Source organism: Bufo gargarizans, chromosome 5, assembly GCF_014858855.1.
Source record: "Bufo gargarizans isolate SCDJY-AF-19 chromosome 5, ASM1485885v1, whole genome shotgun sequence".
Taxonomy (NCBI): Eukaryota; Metazoa; Chordata; class Amphibia; order Anura; family Bufonidae; genus Bufo; species Bufo gargarizans.
The window spans coordinates 451,935,664-451,957,767 of NC_058084.1; the positions used below are offsets into that span (position 1 = coordinate 451,935,664).

Here is a 22,104-nt window from a genome sequence, read left to right on the forward strand (position 1 = left end):
CCGCCAAGGGAAGGGGGTCGTGCACATAGCCTGCACCGTAACCGGTGAGAGTGCAGTATTCCGCCTACAGAAGGGGTCATGCACAAGGCTAGCCCGCAGCCATGGAGAGTGCAGTATTCCGCCTAGGAAGGGAAGTCATGCACATGGCCAGCACCGTAACTGGAGAAGGTGACAAATTCTGCCTATAGTAAGGGCGGCCTGCCCTGGGCAGCGCTGTATCCCGGGAGAAGGCAAGGGTCCGCCTAGAAGGGGAACATGCACCTGGCCAGCGCCACGGCCGGGAGCGCGACATGCCACCTATAGAAGGGGGGCATGCATACGGCCAGCACTACTGAGGTCAGGCTGCAGCGTCCTGCGCAGCCAACAAGAATTCCGTTATTTCTCTTTTTATTTTATTAATTTATTTTTATATTTTTTTATTTATTTTTTAAACACAGCCTCTCTGAGGCAGGAAGGGGGCCACCATACAGGGGCACAGCCTCTCTGAGAGGCAGGAAGTGGGCCAGCCATCTTAGGGTCTCCTCTAGATGGGAGCCGGCCGGTACCCAAAAGGTTAACCGGAATCCGGCCTGGGGGCGGCGCAGTGATCCCCTGGGGGCGGGGGAACCTCCAGGCGGGAAGAATTCGCGCCTGGAGAAGTTCCCGCCCCCTCCAATCGAGGCCGGAATTTTGCGGCCTAATAGGCCGCAAAGCTGGGGCCTACATTTTGGCGGTGCCCGGGAGGTACCGACCGGGACCTGGAGGGAGCCGGAGTGGCTCATGCATATACCGGCCGCGGGTGCCCACCCCGCGGGCCAGAAGAGTCAGGGGGCCCGGGAAGGAGCGCCGGAATCGCGACTCAGCAGGCCGTGAAACCTAGGTAAAAATTTTGCAGCGCCCGGCCGACAGGAATGCACCGACGGTCGGCCAGGGTCTGTCGGAGCGTCACACAAGTCCATGCCGGCCGCGGGCACCCACCCCGCGGGCTGGAAGCGAGGGCCCTGCACCTCGCCCATCAGGAGCGGGCCCCTGGCCCTGAGCAGCGCACCGGCAAGGTGATGGGGGGGACCCAGAGACCGGATGCCTGCGAGGACAGAGGCAGTTCCCCAGGAGGCGCGACAGGGACGCCAGCACAACCCCTCCGCCATGTCCTGCAGCTAGGTGCGGGCCTCCGGGCCCTGCTGCAGCACTCCTAGCAGGGAGAAGGGAGGCAGAGCGGCTTGAACCTGTTCCCGCAGCACTCCGCAGCTGCCCCCAGGAGCGGTGGGATAAAGCCCTATGGAGGCCAGGAGGGGAGGAGAGGGAGCAGATGTGTGCGGTAGAGCCCGTCCTGCTTTATAATAAGACAAAGCTAATATGATTATAGTGACCGGCAGCGAATTCCTCAGTTGATGGAGTTAGGATATGAAGACAGCCTTGGAGTGTATGATTCCAGAAAATGGCTGTTCACCTACGGCATCCCAGGGGCCAGCCTAGGTCTAGCAGGGACAGAAGGGTCCAGCAGGGACCAGTATGGGGGTCCGGCACGCAGGAGACCGGGGGGGGGGGGGGGGACACGACACACGTAGGGCTGGAGAAGCCACTCTCTCACCATCAGCCGTCTTCACCCTCGGTCTGTTCCAGCAGGGTCGCCCCTTCAGCTTCTGGCACCGTAGTGGCAGGACGCTGTGGCAGGACCCTTGCGCTGGCGGGATGCAGGGGAGCTGGGCTGCCCTGGTCCTCCTTGGCTTCTGTGGGGGAGGCAGCAGTGCGGGTGACCGGCACTGGCGCAGCTCAACCCCGGGAGAAACAGAGGTCTATTGCGTCTCTATTGTCCCTGATGGTCTGGAAGAAAAAAATAAAATAAAATATAAATAAAAAAATCTAAGTTTAAACAACAAAGAGAAAACAGCCCTGCAGAGCAGGGAGTGTCTTGCCTCCTTGGACACTAAGCAAAAACTGGTAGTCTCTCTCTCCCGACTGAGGGTATAGCTGCTGGAGGAGGGGCTTAACAGTTTTCACTTAGTGTCACGCCTCCTAGGGAGCTGAGCTATACCCAAGGTCTCCTGTGTTCCAAGGTCTCCTGTGTCCCCCAAGTAAAATGGGCGAGAAAGTGGCCCCATGCTGCAGACAGGTCCAAATTGACAGACGGCGGGACAACAGGAGTAGGCAGGGCCAGCAATACAGTAGAGAAGAACAAAAATACTGCCCCAGCAGAACCAAATACCACAGTACAACACAAAATACTGCTGCACCTGCCACAGTATAGAACTGTATCATCGTCCTGAGGACAGCAATACAGTTGAATTCAGGAGGCACCTGTGGCCACTGGCCAGGTGCATAAATGCTTGATTCTCCTACGTCAATTAAGGCCTCACGACCGTATGAACAGGTGGGAACCCATTCATTTCAATGGTGGCCCAAAAGATGCGAACAGCACACAGTGTGCTGTCCACATCCGTTTGTACCGTTCCGTGGTATTTTCTATACAGCGCCAGCGGAACGCACACAGTCGTTATCCGTGTTTTGCGGGTCGGCAATTTGCAGACCACAAAACATGGCACGGTCATGTGACCGCACCCCTAATGCTGAGCGCATCAGATCTTTTTGGCCAAGAGGAGGGCTTGGGCAGCCCTCTGGACATCGACCCACCCGGAAATTTCCCTGTAGGGTCTATGGTCAGTCCGCTCATGCATTCATCTATTATTCCTACTAGAGATTTATTAATTAATTGCCCGCAGTCTGCAATTAAAGGGGTATTTCAGGATTTTAATATTGATTGGCTACCCTCAGTATAGGCCATGAATAAATGATTGGTGGGCGTCCGACACCTCATATCCCCACCAATCAGCTGTTTCCAAGTAGCCCCACCGTCGGACCTATACAGCTCTGTCAACTGTGTAGTGTATAGAGCTGAATGTGGCATCACTGCTCCCATACACTTCAATGGAACCTGCTCTGTGCACTACACAACGCCAAAGCTAATGCAGAACAGCTGATTGTCCGGGATGTGGGGAGTAAACCCCCACCGATCCAATACTGATGGCCATCAATATCAAAATTCTGGAATACCCCTTTAAGTTCCAACTAGGTGTTATCGGTTGGGTGTGTGCCCCACACAGTCTAACATGTCAGACTGTGATTAGACACCCCCACAACTGGTAACACCCATCAGGACCTTCATTAAGAATTGCTAGCGATTCATTTGTACCTTTTAGAAGAAATAATAGGCAGCTATCCTATAAGTCAACGTTCAGCTCTTAAAATAAGCCTTGAGACATGACTTGGATATTAAATAAGCCAGCATCTCATCTGCAGACAGCTGTTTCGGGGTGATTGCCCCTCATAAGTGCAGAGCAGAGTACACTGACTTAACTGGGTGAGAGGCCTGTGTCCGGGTCAGGGAGAGAGCACCTTAATCAGTGTGAGGAGACTTCAGTACTCTCTGCTCTGCACTGATAAGGGGCAAACACCCCGAAACAGCTGTCTGCAGATGAGGTGCTGGCTTATTTAATATCCAGGTCATGTCTCAAGGCTTATTTCAAGAGCTGAACATTGACTTATAGGATAGCTGCCTTACATCTGGTGACATTAGAGGAAGAGCTTGTTAAGTGCTCATTTGCATCCCTTCCGTTACTAAACCAGACATGTCAGGAGAGGGGACAGGTGCTCTTTAACCATAATGAAAAAGGTTCAGGTGCAGTTTTATGATATTACCTGTTCCATCTAACAATTTGAACGCTGCTACATCTGCGTACAGTGAAATGGGACAGGTGCAGAGTATGTTCTAGTTAAAGTATCTGACTAAAATAGTGACACAATCTAAGATAAAACAAATGCAAGAAGACATCTTATGGGATCGCTATCCGTCCCTTTGCTGAGCAGATATTAGGAACCAATCAGCCATGAAAGAGAATATGGGACATTTAAATGGAATTTATGGAAAAACCCCAGTAAACTAGTGAAAAGTGATAGAATGTAGTATAATGCACAGGCAAGGACTTACCTTTCTCTCCGATAGTTCCTTATCATGTCAAAGAAAAAACAAATTATTACTTAAACATAAATTTCTAGGTAAAGAAAGCATAAAAACCTGAATCAGATTTCCAAAAAATAACCGTATATTTGAAAAAAAAAAACACTCAGAGGAAATGACAGTGAAGAACCTGGAGGCAGTAGTATTTGCCCGTCACTTATGAGTTCCTTCTGCGAATCCTTATACTGGTCCGAGTTCAGGGAAAACAATCTACAGAACTTCTGGACTGTTCTACCTAAATCTCAACTCACTTTAAGATGGTTGTCTGGTTTAGATTTAAATGCCAGGACCCTCAAAGTGGCTGCAACGAGGCTCCGGTATGTCAGTGCATTACTATTAGCCCATTAACAACTGTGTAATGCTTCATTTTCCCTGTGGTGGCGCTGCAGGGGAACTCAGTATGCCCCCGACCCAGTTTCCCAGTATGCATGCATCAAATACTCCCAGACAAAGCGTAATGCAAAGTATGACCCCCAGATTTCTGATAAATTGATCTTTTTTATTTGGTGGGAGAAAGTCTTAGGAACCAAAAAAATTGGAATAAAAAAGTTGCCATATGCCTCAGCCACGTTATCCGACTTCTATGTCAGAAAAAATGCTTATTCTGAATACCCTACACAGATGAATCTTCTGCTTCCTGTCACACAGTCTATTATAAAACTGGCTGCCTGCAGCCGCCATCATTCAGGGATGCACAGTAGGAATTTATACAGTTGCCTTTGCTTTTAATGGAAGCTGCAAATTATTTCTTTGCACTGAGCTCCCCCTAGTGGCAGCTGCTGGAAAATGCAGTGAATCTATATCAGGAGCATTAGAAGCATTTCTATGCAGGCCCTACTTCCCCTGGGCCACATGGCAGTCTTGTTGTCTGCCTTTAGGATAGGAATGCACTGTGTATGTAGATGGTAATACAGATGTTGCAAGCACCAAAATCAGTGGGTTATCCCAACAGTGTAACGTGATACCAACTTTAAGCTTTAGAAGCTTTGCACATAGTTAAACTAAGCCAGCGTGATAAGCACCAGTTATGACATTAATGTCAAGTAAATGAAACAAAGATTTAAAATGACATAATTGTGGATACCTGCAGCCACCACTAGAGGGGGCTTATTGCATACCGTTTTATTAGTGACTTTTATCTAGAAGGAGTAAGCTCCCTCTAGTGGTATTTGCAGGAAGCCACAGTTGTAGCATTTAATGCTCAGTCTATGCAGGGAATTTGGGACTCTGTATGAAGAGATATTACTTACTTGTAGCCCCAAGCTGTAATTCCTAACACCAAGACCAGCACTAGCATGGTACCAGCAATAGCTCCTATGATAATGTTTGTACTCACAACTCCTGAAAGAGAAACATATGTCATTGAAGTCACTCCTGAAGAGGAGCCAGACCGTGTACAGTACAGTGGCGGTATACTGTAGTATAAGAGTGCAAGGTACATACAGTATTACAGAATAATAATAATAAACCAGGCAACGTGAGCACTGACCATCGTTAACCTTTATTTCTTTTTTTTCCTTGTAAGGGAAATAAGTGCTGCAGTCGTCCCCCGTGTATTCATCATCACAGACGCATTTCAATTCATTGCTGCAGATCTGGAAGTGCACAACATGCAGACTTTACATTGGCGCCATTGTTAACATCCATGGGAAGAGGGTATGTGGTTTTCAGAATATAACACATTCATTATGTAATTAAATGTTACCCAGATTTGTAGTATCCTTTGTGAATCAATTCTTCACCATTTTCTAGATCATTCAGCTTGAGCATTAAAGGGGACTTTCCAGGATTTTGTCCTTTTTAATTAGCCCCCCACGTGGGGTATCTAATGAAAGAATCTCACCTACTCGCCTGCTGCTCCAGTCTGGCGCCCTGGCTCTGTTCGGCGATCTTATTTACTTCCAGCCGGGGTACAGACAAGGTCACATGAGCTGCTGAAGCCAATGACTGGGCTCAGCAGTGATGTGTCGCCAAGTGCCACTTCACGGCTGAGTCATGTGCTGCTTGGGGGACATATCACCCATGATGCCAGTCATTGGCTGCAGCGGCTTATGTGACTCTGTTTGTACCCCGGCCAGAAGTAAACAATATCGCAGAATGGATTCAGGGCAACGCACCAGAGCGATGAGTGTGATTCTTTCATTAGCTCACTACGGCGGCTAATGAAAAAGGGACAAAATCCTGGAAAATGACCGATTTTTTAAAAATCATGTTTTTATATTAAACATATTTATTTTTGTGAGTTTTTTAGTATTTATATTTTTAAAAAAAAACGTAAAAAATCCTGCAATTTTCACATCGGCCACTAAGTCTATTAATAAGTCATGATTTCCTGTTCTGTACGGGTAACTTTTCAGTAGCCATTATCACCATAGGCAGAATTACAATGACAAGTAACACCTCTGTATAGATAATACAGGTTCCACCATAATAGGTGATATCACAGCTTAGCTACTCCCTCCTGACCTCACAGAGAATGCATAGAAAACTCTCCCATATAAGTCAATGGGGTCCCCTCCCGTCTATTGTGTCTATGGCCAATGCTGCTGCTTTCAAAAGACAGGAAGTCGGCCTGCTGGCCAGTGTGAAAATTACAGGATTACCGTATATAAGATTTTATTTTAATAAAAAATTGTGACATTGAAAAATTCTAAGACAAATATGTTTAGGAGGGATCTACTTATCTTGTGAACAGGCTTCGGATGTGCTAATATAGCCGATAGTCCAAAGGCAGGTAAGCAGTTTTTAAATGAAGTGATTCATATATTACATACTGTATAGATTAGGGAATTGCTCTTCGTGTAATCCCCTAGCCTACAATTTCAGGTTAAGTGCTTAATTATCAGATGGCAACTTGCCTGTACCGGTGGTTCTCTAGTATCTGATTCAGCATATAACCTCTGTGTTTTGGGGTCCTACTTACACCATGTCCAGAACAGATCTTTTTGGAGCTGCCAAGACAAGAACTGAAATTAAAGGGATCTACAGGAAGACATCTATGGTCCAGGCACATCATCTGCTCTCCACATGGTGTGCCATCTTCTACATATCCAAGATCAGTTTCCTCGTCCAGCTTTAATGTGTCCACCGCTGAGAAGATAAAGTGCATGTTCACATTAGTATAATAACAGTGAATTTGGATTTTCCATTAGACACAAAGGGCCCTTGTCTGTGGTCGACCTTGCCGGACAGGTCCGTATTCTATAAGCAGAAACTTTCCCTTGTATGACCACACCCTTTTTTTAAACCCACGCCCCATTTATGTGTACAGTAGACCACACCCCACCCCCTTTCGTGACGAGCAGTCGGTGCTGACAGTGTCAGAGTGTGTAAGACACAGCCTGTGTGTGTAGTGACAAGGTGGACCTCCCCTTTAAGAATTATTACTCTCAAAGTCTCAATCATTTGGTTTACCTGCAGTTTAAGAATTTTCCTTGATTTTGGACAGATGATGTTGTAATTGAGTCAACCAGTTCCCCAAGTCTTGGCAACCCCGAAATGTTGGTACACAAAAGATAGCCGCAGAGGACATCCCTAAAAAGCAGAGAGGAACACAGGCCAATAAACAAGGCACTCATAGTTGCCAGTATACTGACAAAGGGGCAGTCTGTATCTTAAAGGGGTTGTCTAGGATTTCAAAAACATGGCTGGTTTTTCTTACAAAAACTGTGCCACGCTTGTTCACAGCTTGCGTTTGGTATTGCAGCTCAACGCTATTCACTTCAACGGAGCCGAGCGCCAAAACCATATACTACTTATAGGGTTCAAATTAGATTTAGTTATAAATCAGCTTAGAAAATCATTCAGGAGAGGGCAGAGAGGTGCTGCTGACTGAGCCATCAGACAATCTACTGTATGTTCTTATAATACATGGAAACTGCAGAAGCCAACAGTGCAAAATCTTTAATAAAACCATATTGCAAAAATGCTTTTAGGCCAAATACATACAGTTGCAAGAAAAAGTATGTGAACCCTTTGGAATGATATGGATTTCTGCACAAATTGGTTATAAAATGTGATCTGATCGTTATCTAAGTCACAACAATAGACAATCACAGTCTGCTTAATCTAATAACACACAAAGAATTAAATGTTACCATGTTTTTATTGAACACACCATGTAAACATTCACAGTGCAGGTGGAAAAAGTATGTGAACCCCTAGACTAATGACATCTCCAAGAGCTAATTGGAGTGAGGTGTCAGCCAACTGGAGTCCAATCAATGAGATGAGATTGGAGGTGTTGGTTACAGCTGCCCTGCCCTATAAAAACACACACCAGTTCTGGGTTTGCTTTCACAAGAAGCATCGCCTGATGTGAATGATGCCTCGCACAAAAGAGCTCTCAGAAGCCTTACGATTAAGAATTGTTGACTTGCATAAAGCTGGAAAGGGTTATAAAAGTATCTCCAAAAGCCTTGCTGTTCATCAGTCCACGGTAAGACAAATTGTCTATAAATGGAGAAAGTTCAGCACTGCTGCTACTCTCCCTAGGAGAGGCCGTCCTGTAAAGATGACTGCAAGAGCACAGCACAGACTGCTCAATGAGGTGAAGAAAAATCCTAGAGTGTCAGCTAAAGACTTACAAAAGTCTCTGGCATATGCTGACATCCCTGTTAGCGAATCTACGATACGTAAAACACTAAACAAGAATGGATTTCTTGGGAGGATACCACAGAGGAAGCCACTGCTGTCCAAAAAAAACCATTGCTGCACGTTTACAGTTTGCACAAGAGCACCTGGATGTTCCACAGCAGTACTGGCAAAATATTCTGTGGACAGATGAAACCAAAGTTGAGTTGTTTGGAAGAAACACACAACACTATGTGTGGAGAAAAAGAGGCACAGCACACCAACATCAAAACCTCATCCCAACTGTGAAGTATGGTGGTGGGGGCATCATGGTTTGGGGCTGCTTTGCTGCGTCAGGGCCTGGACGGATTGCTATCATCGAAGGAAAAATGAATTCCCAAGTTTATCAAGACATTTTGCAGGAGAACTTAAGGCCATCTGTCCACCAGCTGAAGCTCAACAGAAGATGGGTGCTGCAACAGGACAACGACCCAAAGCATAGAAGTAAATCAACAACAGAATGGCTTAAACAGAAGAAAATACGCCTTCTGGAGTGGCCCAGTCAGAGTCCTGACCTCAACCCGATTGAGATGCTGTGGCATGACCTCAAGAAAGCGATTCACACCAGACATCCCAAGAATATTGCTGAACTGAAGCAGTTCTGTAAAGAGGAATCGTCAAGAATTACTCCTGACCGTTGTGCACGTCTGATCTTTGTGTGTTATTAGTTTAAGCAGACTGTGATTGTCTATTGTTGTGACTTAGATGAAGATCAGATCACATTTTATGACCAATTTGTGCAGAAATCCATAACATTCCAAAGGGTTCACATACTTTTTCTTGCAACTGTACCTTTAAGGGTTCAGAATATTGATGGGCATCAATATCAGATTGGTGAGAGTCTTAAAAAAGCACTCCCACAACATTTTTTATTCTGTGAAAGGTACATGATGTAAACTGTAGTGAAGGTAATCTTCTTACCAGCGTCAGTGTCATAAGAGTCAGGGTTATAACCGGGGGAGCACCCAGGAATTTTGTCTAGGGAAGTCCGAAAAGAAAAAAAGCGGCGTGTGGCACCAACATTTTGGCCCTGCCCATTTTTCTAAGGCCATCCTATTAAAAAATGTGGCGCACTTAGTGAGCCGCTCAAAAATGTTGGCCCCCACCCATTGTTATGAGCCCCTCCTACATGTAATAGGCCACTCCCAACAAACACTGTACAGCTGCAATTATATTGTTGAGGATAAAGGTAAGAGCCTCACCCTCCTCCTACATAGACGCACTGTACTCAATACTCAGGGCCCCGACATAAAGCTCCTGTACTCACACTGCCCCCCAAGTAGCTCTGTGACAGCAGCTGTTGCAGTTTCACATCCTCCCTCCTAGTCCTGAAGGCACCATAAGAGGAGTGAAGGAAGGAAGAGCTGCGCGATATTGAAGGTGTGTAGGTCCGGGTGGAGGCCCGTCTCTACACATCATACAGAGAGGGGAGGCCTGACCTGGCTGCACTGCCTGCTTCACATTATACAATAGACAACAGCAGCCTACAACCAGCAAGCTCCTCCGCTCTCCTTCCTTCCCAGATCCTGCTCAAGGCCTGTGGTTCCCCCCACCATCCACCACCCGCCCGTGGCCTGCTGCTCCCCTTGGCCATCCTCACCCAGCTCTGAATCCTCCTTCTGCAAATAGCACCACATACCTCTTACATCCAGTGATGTCACCTTTGCTGTAGACGTTTTCTTTCCTCATCTTCTCCAATCAGACCAGACCGCCATGATGTTTTTCAGCCATCTCCCGTCTCTGCAGAGATTGACAAACAGACATTAGTTTCCCACTTTTCCATCATCTTCACATCTTTTGAACACTCCATCCTGCCTCCCCCAATACTGTGCCCGCCTGTGCTTCCCAATACTATACTGCAGAAACTGTCCCCTGAAAAATACTAGTACCACACAGATAGTGGCCCTGTCAACAATTATTGGCACACAGTGCTCTAAACAAAATAACTGCGCCCAGTAAATAGTATCCCGGACACTAATAGTATAAACATAATGTCCCCAAAAATATTGTGCTAAGCTGATACTGTGCCAGGGTGCCCCCCAAAGTAACAGTGCTCCCCAAAATCCCACCAATAGAAATAATTGTCTGCCAGAGCACTCTTAGTAGTAATAATGCCCCCATAGTGCCCATACTAGTAATCATGTTCCCCATAGCCCCCAGTAGTAGTAAAGCTCACCATAATGCCCCCTTAGTAGTAATAGTAGTAATAATTCTCCTTATAATATGACAGTACAAGAAATACCCCCGCTTAGTGCCCGCAGTAGAGCTAATGTCCCCATAATGTATGCCAGTATGAAATACCCTATCTTAGTGCCCCCAGCACATGCCTCCATTGTGCTCCTCTCCCCCTTTCCCATAGGTGTCCCTCATAATATGCCAGCAAAAAAGGCCCCTTCTTAGTGAACCCAGATGCTACTATAGTGCTCCTCTCCTCCATAATATGCCAGTAAAAAATGGCCCTTCTTATTCCCCCCATAATGTGCCAGTAAAAAATCCCCCTTCTTAGTACCACCAGATGACCCCATGCCAGTAAAAAAATCCCCCTTCTAAGTGCCACCAGATGCCCCCACAGTTCTCTCTCCCACATAGTGCCCCCATAATGTGCCAGTTGAAAATGCCCCTTCTTAGTGCCACCAGATGCCCCCATAGTGCTCCTCTCCACCACAGTGCCTCCCATGTGCCAGTAAAAAAATGCCCCCTTAGTGCCAGATCCATAGTGCCCCCTATAATGTGCCAGTAGAAAAAAAATGCCCCTTTAGAGCCACCAGATGCCCTCATAGTGCTCCACTGCCCCATAGTGCCCCAAAATAATGCCCCTATAGTGCCCCCAGATGCCCCATAGTGCTGCTCTCCCCTATAGTCCCTCCCATAATGTGCCCGTAAAAAATGCCCCCTTAGTGCCACCAGATGCCATAGTGCTCCCCATATGTCAATAAAAAAGGCCCCTTTAGAGCCCCCAGATGCCCCCTAGTGCCCCAAATAATGCCCCTATAGTGCCATCAGATGCCCCATAGTGCCCCCCCAAAATGGGCCAGTAAGAAACGCCCCCATAGTGCCCCCCCAAAATGGGCCAGAAATAAATGCCCCCATAGTGCCCCCCCCAAATTGGCCAGTGAGAAATACCCCCAGATGCCCCCATAGTCCCCCCAAAAAAATGGGTCATTAAGAAATGTCCTAGTGTCACCAGGTGCCCCCTGTAATAAAAAAAAAAAAAAATATATATATATATATATATATATATATACACATATACATATATATATAAAAAAATTAAAAAAACACACTAAGGCTCCATTCACACGTCCGCAAATGGGTCCGCATCCGTTCCGCAATTTTGCGGAACGGGTGCGGACCCATTCATTCTCTATGGGGACGGAATGGATGCGGACAGCACACAGTGTGCTGTCCGCATCCGCATTTGCGGAGCGCGACCCCGATCTTCGGGTCCGCAGCTCCACAAAAGATAGAACATGTCCTATTCTTGTCCGCAGGTGCTGACAAGAATAGGCATTTCTATAGGGGTGCCGGGTCCACAACACACCAGGGACGTGTGAATGGAGCCTAATACTTACCTTCATGAGGCTGGCAGCGATGCGATGCAGGCCTCTTCCGGTCTGTGTCCGCCGCTGTGTGCTGCCCGGCTCAGGCGACGGGGTGATAATGACGTCATCGTGCTGCCTGAGCCGGCCTCTGATGAACGGGGAAGGGAGACGCCATCTGTATCGCTGTCCTGAGGACGGTGATACAGATGAATATGGAGATGAGCACTTCCACAATGGAAGCGCTCATCTTCTACTGACTCCCACTGTCGCCCGCAATTAGAACCAGGGCTGCGCCGCCTGTGGCGATCGGCAGTGCGGCCCTGAGTGGAAAAAATATATATATTAATGAATGGTTCTAGGGTGTTCTAGACCCGTTGGACCCCCCTGTTGGTGCGCCCCTGGTTATAACCTCCCTTCTGATCCTCAGCTGTGTCATCTGACCAGCACTCTGATCTCCAACTGACACAGGACAGGAACTCTATTCATTCCTATGAGACTGACATTGAGGCTCCCATAGGAATACATAGAGAAACTGGCTTCCTGTCCACACATAAGATGCTGTGTTATTTGGAAAGTCTGAGTGCTGGTCACATGACACAGCTGAGCTTTAGAAGGGAGGTTATAACTCACAAATGCAGTCTCTGGGGAGAAGGTTACCTTCTTTACAGTTGACATCATGTACCATTCTAACAGGACAGTGAATAAACATTTTTGTGGGAGTGCTTTTTTAAGGCCCCTTTTACACTATTCAATTGAGCAGACGAGTGTTGGGAAGAAAGCGTTGCTTCCTGACAATCTCCTGCTCGTCAGTAAAGGAGAAACTTGCATTTACATGCAGCGATCTCCTCCACAGTATGGGGAGCAGTGATTGCTAATTCCATCCGTCATCCCCATACAGAATCATTGTTTGCTGGGAGTAGAGTGCTGTTTAGATGGCACAATCTGCTGCCAGCAAAGGATGATTTAGGTGTCCGCTCCAACAATCTACTACCTGATCAACGAGTGTAATCAGTGGCACCTTTACACCAGCACATTATCGCAATTAGCAATTATTTGCCTGCTGTTTGGGAAGTGTAAAGGGCCCTTAACTCTCTGCACCTCCCTAATCAAATTTTGACGTGCCTGGAGCAGCAGTACAAAGGCTGTACACTCTTCATAGTTTACAAAGGGCCACCTACCTGCACACTACTTAGTAGTGACAGTGCACGATATTGCAGCATCGTCCTGTTCACTTGAATGGAATGAGTTTTAGTATCAAGCACAGCCACGAATAACACAGGACCAAAGTAAAATCCCAGAAGACCCCTATAAGTGCCAGTCATAATCCCTTTGCTTCAATTAAGCTCGAAGCAAAAAGCAAATTACGGTACTATACACATCAGCGCAAGGCGTTACTGCAACTATCTATGTGTATAGTATGATAACATCCATGTTAGAGGATTCCTTCTTACTGTTTGCTGCATTGTATCCAGGTGTCCTTGTTGCGGCCGCAGTTGCCTTTCTCGGTGCCTTCTATATTCAGCTTATCATAGCAGTACCTGTCCGCAACTGCCGCTTCTGAAACACAGCATAGGGCAATCCTGAAAGAAGTCGTCTCCGAAGCAGACAATATGGTATCCAACTGTAATAGTCATATTGTACAGGGATGAGCGAACCCGTGGAAGTTCTGGTTCGCCAGGTTCAGGACCCAAACTTGACCCCAAACCCCAATGAAGTCAATGGGGACCCGAACTTCACCTTAGTATTTTTCCGTTATAACAAGGTTATATCGGAAAAGGATAGCATTCTTAAGACAAAATGCAAAAGAATATGGCCATTTAGGGGTTAAAAAAAAGTGGTGAGCGCGGTGATATCATCGCGCACATTGCAGGTCCTGCTGAATGAAGATAGAAGAGACTGCTGCAGCAATCAATTTAATGAGGCGAGTTGTTTTTTGTTTTTGTTTTTAACGCCTACATGGCCATATTCTTTTGCAATCTGTCTTATGAATGCTATTATTTTCCGATATAACCATGTTAGAATGGAAAACAATAAAATCACCCGATCACCGAACCTCAGTGAAAAAGTCCGGGTTCGGGTCCTGGTACCCGAACGTTGCAGTTTGCGTTCGCTCATCCCTAGTATTGTAGTTACCTAAAAGTATCACATAGGTTTAACTGCTAGATTGCCAAATAACTGGTCTCCGCTCCAAGATCGCAACTAATAGAAACTGTTTGGAAATGACAGTGACCCTTTTATTGCTTACCCCCCACCCCTCATGTCCTTGGATCCTTGGGACAGATTGAGGGAGGATAACATAGACCTCATGCATCAGTGGTCACGTGTCATTACTGACACATCATCACTGAGGCTATTGATTGACATGCATGCAGACGTCACGACACGCAGGGACAGGAGGCATAGTGCTAGAACCAAGAGGCTCTGACCGGATTAGCAGTGTTTTCTGTATCTGCCTGGCCATCCCTGACATTTTTTATATCTCAGAGAACCCCTTAAAAAGGCTGTGAAAACTTTTCTGGGCAATTTTTACATGATGTCATTTTACTCATTTTGGGCTAAAAAAATAATAATTTCAATTTGTCTTTGTTAAAAGTTTATATGTTTTTGTTCTACAGGGTTAAATATCAGTCTACCTGCAGAGTATCTTGCTTTCAGTTTCACTCTGAAGCATCAGGTTGCTGCTATAACTGCTCATTTATAGCCCTTATTTCTCAGTTCCTGACTGCTCATAAACACTCATCATAGCTTAGTTCTTATTCTGACAGGAGTGTTTATGAGCTGTCAGGAGATCAGAGAAAAGGTCTATACATAGCTGTCAGAATAGAAACCTGACAATTTAGTGTAAAACTTAAAGGGATTCTGTCACCAGTTTTAACCCCCTCCAGATAAAAATATGGTTATGTTCAGGGAGCTTTACTGATTCCTAATGTGGTCTTATAAATGTAATCTGTAGGCTCATTTTGCCTAAAAACCGTTATTACTAACCTGTCATTCATAAAAATAAGGTGCCCAAGGGGATGTAAATGGATCCAAGCTGCCGCCCGCACCCGCCGCCGTTCGTGCCCAGCTCTGCCTTTCCTGACCTCAGCGCCGCCTCATAATCCTGTGTGACGCCTCCGGCTCTCCCTCCCTCCCCCCTCCTTCTGCTCTAATATCTCACGCGTGTGCACAGGCCTCTGCCTGATGCGCCCGTGTGGACTACTCCGTTCGACTTCATAGAGCGCCAGTGTGCAGGTCATCGGGAGGTTGAGCGAAGTGCCGGCGCATGCGCACTTCGCTCCATGAAGCCGAACGGAGAAGTCCGCACGGGCGCATCAGGCAGAGGCCTGTGCGCACGCGCGAGATGTTAGAGCAGAAGGAGGGGGGAGGGAGGGAGAGCCGGAGGCGTCACACAGTATTATGAGGCGGCGATAAGGTCAGGAAAGGCGGAGCTGGGCACGAACGGCGGCGGGTGCGGGCGGCAGCTTGGATCCATATACATCCTCTTGGGCACCTTATTTTTATGAATGACAGGTTAGTAATAGCGGTTTTTAGGCAAAATGAGCCTACAGATTACATTTATAAGACCACATTAGGAATCAGTAAAGCTCCCTGAACATAACCATATTTTATCTGGAGGGGGTTAAAACTGGTGACAGAATCCCTTTAAATCAAGATACTCTGCAAATGCCAATCATGAAATTCCCTGTCTAAGGGGTTGACACTTCATTAGCAATACCTCATACCCTCATCTATTAGCCAGAGAGGGCAGCAGCTACCAGGAGCATGGCTTACTGTAGAGCAGTGTTTTCAGTGTATATCAGCTGAATGCCCCCTGTCCAAACACATCACATCAAAGTGCCCTCCAAGGCTAGGACTATAATGTTCTAAAACTACACTGTGTTAAAAGACGAACATTTACTTTAAACGTTAGGATACCTCAGGGGCACATTTTGTTGCAATGGCTATATTAAAGGATAAAAGCATATATGCCAGAGATGCCCAACCTGTGGCCCTCCAGCTGTTGCAAAACTACAACTCCCAGCATCCGGACGTCCGGGGCTGTGCAAGCGCACACAGATGCTTTTTCCTATAGTGTGCAAGCACGACCATCGATGCTGGATTGCAGGGTGGTCATAACCATGGAAACGAGCAGTGTATAATGTTATGGTAAAATTAATCCAGCAAGCAGAGGAGGCAATATGAACAATCACAATACATTAGTAAGTGCCTTGTATTAATTTTCTCTACATGATAAATGCCATTTGCTGAAGTGAGAGAACCTCTTTAAGATCACTGTGTAGATCGAAACGCTTTGACTGGTCCACAATATGCCACTGATTAGTAAAACGTGTTTCAATCGACACAGCAATCTTAATCATAACATGATTAAGACCACTGTGTTGATCAAAACGCGTTTGGTACTCCTCAATCAAGCACTAGAGTTTATTTAAACTAATCTGAAATAAAGATAACAAAGGTTTTAACTTCTGAGTGCTGGTCAATCGCCTTTTCGGATTTAACTACGTTACTGGAGTGAAGCCCATGCGCCAGACTTTTACCATCTGGGGTAAGTTTTCCATGCTCCCAATAAATGAGAACACATGCAGGCAGCAAAAGACAAACGCATCAAATGTTTCTGTTTTCTCAAATAATTGCAACATTTTAATAAAAACCCAATACAATAAAAAAATACAACAAAATAAACACAATCCAATAACAAAATGACATAACATTTAAGGGTCTTCTTGTTTTGTGTCTGGACCACGCATACTTACTGTCACCCCAGATGTATTTGCACTGCCTGTCTCTGGTTTTACAAATTCCACCAGAACAAAGACCCTGAAATGATGAGAAAATTGGAGAAAAAGTTAAAATATTAAGAGGGAGGTAGATAAAAGCATACAGTATAAGAATAGGTGTATATATATATATATATATATATATATATATATGATATATATATATATATATATATATATATACAGTACAGACCAAAAGTTTGGACACACCTTCTCATTCAAACAGTTTTCTTTATTTTCATGACTATGAAAATTGTAGATTTACACTGAAGGCATCAAAACTATGAATTAACACATGTGGAATTATATACATAACAAAAAAGTGTGAAACAACTAAAAATATGTTATATTTTAGGTTCTTCAAAGTAGCCACCTTTTGCTTTGACTACTGCTTTGCACACTCTTGGCATTCTCTTGATGAGCTTCAGGAGGTAGTCACCTGAAATGGTCTTCCAACAGTCTTGAAGGAGTTCCCAGAGATGCTTAGCACTTGTTGGTCCTTTTGCCTTCACTCTGCGGTCCAGCTCACCCCAAACCATCTCGATTGGGTTCAGGTCCGGTGACTGTTGAGGCCAGGTCATCTGGCGCAGCACCCCATCACTCTCCTTCATGGTCAAATAGCCCTTACATAGCCTGGAGGTGTGTTTGGGGTCATTGTCCTGTTGAAAAATAAATGATGGTCCAACTAAACGCAAACCGGATGGAATAGCATGCCACTGCAAGATGCTGTGGTAGCCATGCTGGTTCAGTATGCCTTCAATTTTGAATAAATCCCCAACAGTGTCACCAGCAAAGCACCCCCACACCATCACACCTCCTCCTCCATGCTTCACGGTGGGAAACCAGGCATGTAGAGTCCATCCGTTCACCTTTTCTGCGTCGCACAAAGATACGGTGGTTGGAACCAAAGATCTCAAATTTGGACTCATCAGACCAAAGCACAGATTTCCACTGGTCTAATGTCCATTCCTTGTGTTCTTTAGCCCAAACAAGTCTCTTCTGCTTGTTGCCTGTCCTTAGCAGTGGTTTCCTAGCAGATATTCTACCATGAAGGCCTGATTCACACAGTCTCCTCTTAACAGTTGTTCTAGAGATGTGTCTGCTGCTAGAACTCTGTGTGGCATTGACCTGGTCTCTAATCTGAGCTGCTGTTAACCCGCGATTTCTGAGGCTGGTGACTCGGATGAACTTATCCTCCGCAGCAGAGGTGACTCTTGGTCTTCCTTTCCTGGAGCGGTCCGCATGTGAGTCAGTTTCTTTGTAGCACTTGATGGTTTTTGTGACTGCACTTGGGGACACTTTCAAAGTTTTCCCAATTTTTCGGACTGATTGACCTTAATTTCTTAAAGTAATGATGGCCACTCGTTTTTCTTTACTTAGCTGCTTTTTTCTTGCCATAATACAAATACTAACAGTCTATTCAGTAGGACTATCAGCTGTGTATCCACCTGACTTCTCCACAACGCAACTGATGGTCCCAACCCCATTTATAAGGCAAGAAATCACACTTATTAAACCTGACAGGGAACACCTGTGAAGTGAAAACCATTTCAGGTGACTACCTCTTGAAGCTCATCAAGAGAATGCCAAGAGTGTGCAAAGCAGTAATCAAAGCAAAAGGTGGCTACTTTGAAGAACCTAGAATATGACATATTTTCAGTTGTTTCACACTTGTTTGTTATGTATATAATTCCACATGTGTTAATTCATAGTTTTGACGCCTTCAGTGTGAATCTACAATTTTCATAGTCATGAAAATAAAGAAAACTCTTTGAATGAGAAGGTGTGTCCAAACTTTTGGTCTGTACTTTATATAATTCCACATGTGTTAATTCATAGTTTTGATGCCTTCAGTGTGAATCTACAATTTTCATAGTCATGTAACTAAAGAAAACTCTTTGAATGAGAAGGTGTGTCCAAACTTTTGGGCTGTGCTGTATATAAAGGTAGAAAGGTGTGGGCAGCACAGCTGTCTGTAGGTGCAGTCACTGCTTGAGAAAGATCCCAGAAAGTGGATCGAAACGTCGCGGGGCTGTGGAATTTTTTCATGAATTTTTTCATATAAATATATATATATATATATATATATATATTATATATATATATATATATATATATAATGTCCAAAAAAGAGCAGCACTCCAACGCAGGATAAAATAAAATACAAAAAGTTTATTCACCCATGGTGTATGCTACACCATGGGTGAATAAACTTTTAGTATTTTATTTTATCCTGCGTTGGAGTGCTGCTCTTTTCTGGACATTATATTTTGGGTAAGCTTTATTCCCTAGAGCGTGCACACGGCCATTTCAAATCTTGATCAGTGCTGCCTCCCATTTTGTCTTTATTATATATATATGTTACAAAGAATTGTAAAAATCCCCACACCTTATCAAGGTCCCTGTTGGCTAAGTGCTGCAGACTTCAGTACATGATCACTCACACCTGTATGTTCATGTAGTATATCGGGGGTAAAATTATCTTATATGACATATAAAGAGGACCTTTCACCGATCCTGACATGTCTGTTTTCAAAGCTACATACATTCCCCATGTAATAACAATTCTGAAGCATCTATTCTTATGTCTCTATGTTGTGCCGTTCCTTTATTATCTATACTAGAAGTTATGACTGAATTGCTAGCAGTCTGCAGTAAGGGTACAGAGGGGAGGTGACCAGTTGGGGGTGTGTACCTGCACAGACTGACTCTATCCAATCAGTGCTGCCTTTGTCAGACTGTGCAGGGACACGCCCCCAATTGGTTACCTCCCCTCTGTACCCTTACTGCAGACTGCTAGCAATTCAGTCATAACTTCTAGTATAGATAATAAAGGAACGGCACAACATAGAGACATAAGAATAGATGCTTCAGAATTGTTATTACATGGGGAATGTATGTAGCTATGAAAACAGGCATGTCAGGATCGGTGAAAGGTCCTCTTTAATTGACTTACCTCTCGGTTTTTACAGGGATATCCATCTAATTTATGTATATTTGATGGACACTAAAAGAAACAGAACAAAGTATAAATACATAATTTCAGCAGAACATATTGATGATAAGTGATGGTGGCAAAGAATAATACAGTGCATTCAGAAAGTCTTCAGACCCTTTCACTATGTTCACATTTTGTTATGTTGCGGCCTTGTGCTAAAAAAAAAAAATTCACATTTTCCAATCATTTTAGACTCAATCCCCCATAATGAGAACATGAAAACAGAATGTTAGAAATCTTTGCTAATTTATTGAATAGGAAAAACTAAAATCTTGCATTGACATAAGTATTCAGACACTTCACTCAGGACTTAGTCGAAGCTCCTTTGGCAGTGATTACAGCCTCCAGTCTTCTTGGGGATCATGTCACAAGGTTTACACCTGGATTTGGGGATTTTCTGCCGTTTTTCTTTGCAGATCCTCTCAAGCCTCTGTCAGGTTGGATGCAGACTGTCGGTGGACAGACATTATCAGGTCTCTCCAGAGATGTTGGAATGGGTTCAAGTCAGGGATCTGGCTGGGTCACTCAAGGACATTCACAGAGTTGTGCCTAAGTTGCTCCTGTGTTGTCTTGGCTGTGTGCTTAGGGTCATTGTCTTGTTGGAAGGTGGGTCTAAGAAGCGGAGCAGTCTGGATCAGGTTTTCATTAATTTACTGAGATGAGGCTTCTTTCTGGCCACTCTGCCATAAAGCTCAGATTGGTGATGGTTGACCTTCTGGAAGTTTCTCCTATCTGAACACAGGATCTTTGGAGCTCAGCCTGAGTGACCATGGGGTCCTTGGTCACCTGTCTTACCAAGGCTCTTCCCCCTTTATTTATTAGTTTGGTGGGGCTGCCAGCTCTAGGTAGAGTCCTGGTTGTTCCAGTCTTCTTCGATTTAAAAATGACTTGCTCTTGGGAACCTTCAGTGCAGCAGGAATTTTTTGGTACCCATCTCCAGACCTGTGCCTTCACACAATCCTGTCTCTGAGCGCTACAGGCATTTATTTTCTCCCCATGGCTTGGTTTTTGCTCTGATATACATTGCCAGCAGTGAGAACTTATATAGAAAGGGCTGTCTCCTTCCAAATGTGGTCCAATCAGTTGAATTTACCACAGGTGACTCCAATCAAGGTGTAGAAACATCTCAAAGAGGATCAAAAGAAATATGAGGCCCCAGAGCTAAATGTCACATGTCACAGCATAGGGTCTGAATACTTATGTCCAGTCAAAATTTTAGTTTTCTATTTTTAATAAATATGCAAACATTTCTAAAATTCTGTTTTCATTTTTCATTTTGAGATATTGAGTGCAGAATGATGTAGCAAATAAAAAAAAAAAAATTTTTAGCACAAGGCCGCAATAAGTGAAAACAGTGGTATGAAGACTTTCTGAATGCTCTGTACATTTGAGATGGTCCCTTTTGAGGGAATAGGGAAGTAGAACCCCCTTTAGGACCCCATACTGGACAGCCACTACACAGAGATGCTCTGGAAACTGCGCTGCTCCAAAGGAAATTAATACTCTGCTGTCCATGCCAATAAATGGGATATTTTTGGGGGGATCAATTTAATAGTAAGGATATTCCTTTAGATAAAAAGGGGTTGTTCTAAGTGGACACATTTTTCTGCTCTTTTTTTGTTGCATGCAATAAATGAAATTTCTTTATGCTGTTATTTATGTTGTTACATTTGTAACATAAGTTTTTCAAGTCCTATAGAGAAGCTTATAGGGGAAAAGGCACCAGCAAAAACATCAAACCCAGAGCATAATGTGTTTTATTTTCCGTTGCAACAGGATATTTTTTTCCCCCACACTGCTCTGAGCATTAAAGTAATGTACAGTAATGAGGATCCGTTACTTTACATATATAATGTAATCCCATTCAAACATTATAACTCGGCCTTCCAGAGACTGGCACTTTAGTGTTGAAAAAAAAAAAAAAAAAAAAAGATAAAAAATTAGGTATTACCTGGCTTGAATTTCCTGTACACATTTCTGGTATATCACAGTCGTTCACAGCGTCCCGACAAAACACTCCTTTTTGAATAAACTTCAAGAAATATTGAGTTAAATAAGTTAACACTGCACATACCATAACAGAGTGAGGGCCTGTTCACATCACTTTATGGCCCAATACGACGGGAAAAAGCTCCCAGAAAATATGCCCAGTGTATG

At 44.7% G+C, this 22,104-nt stretch overlaps 1 protein-coding gene across 1 annotated transcript in view; it reads right to left on the bottom strand.

Moving 5' to 3' along the window:
• Positions 1-22,104, bottom strand: part of ADAM22 (ADAM metallopeptidase domain 22) — a 253,471-nt gene that overhangs the window by 38,768 nt on the left and 192,599 nt on the right. The window contains 10 exon segments of the mRNA XM_044292767.1: positions 3,965-3,982; positions 5,245-5,335; positions 5,484-5,589; positions 6,918-7,070; positions 7,072-7,084; positions 7,409-7,528; positions 13,620-13,725; positions 16,926-16,989; positions 19,906-19,956; positions 21,899-21,979. Of these exon segments, the coding sequence (XP_044148702.1) occupies positions 3,965-3,982; positions 5,245-5,335; positions 5,484-5,589; positions 6,918-7,070; positions 7,072-7,084; positions 7,409-7,528; positions 13,620-13,725; positions 16,926-16,989; positions 19,906-19,956; positions 21,899-21,979 (803 nt within the window).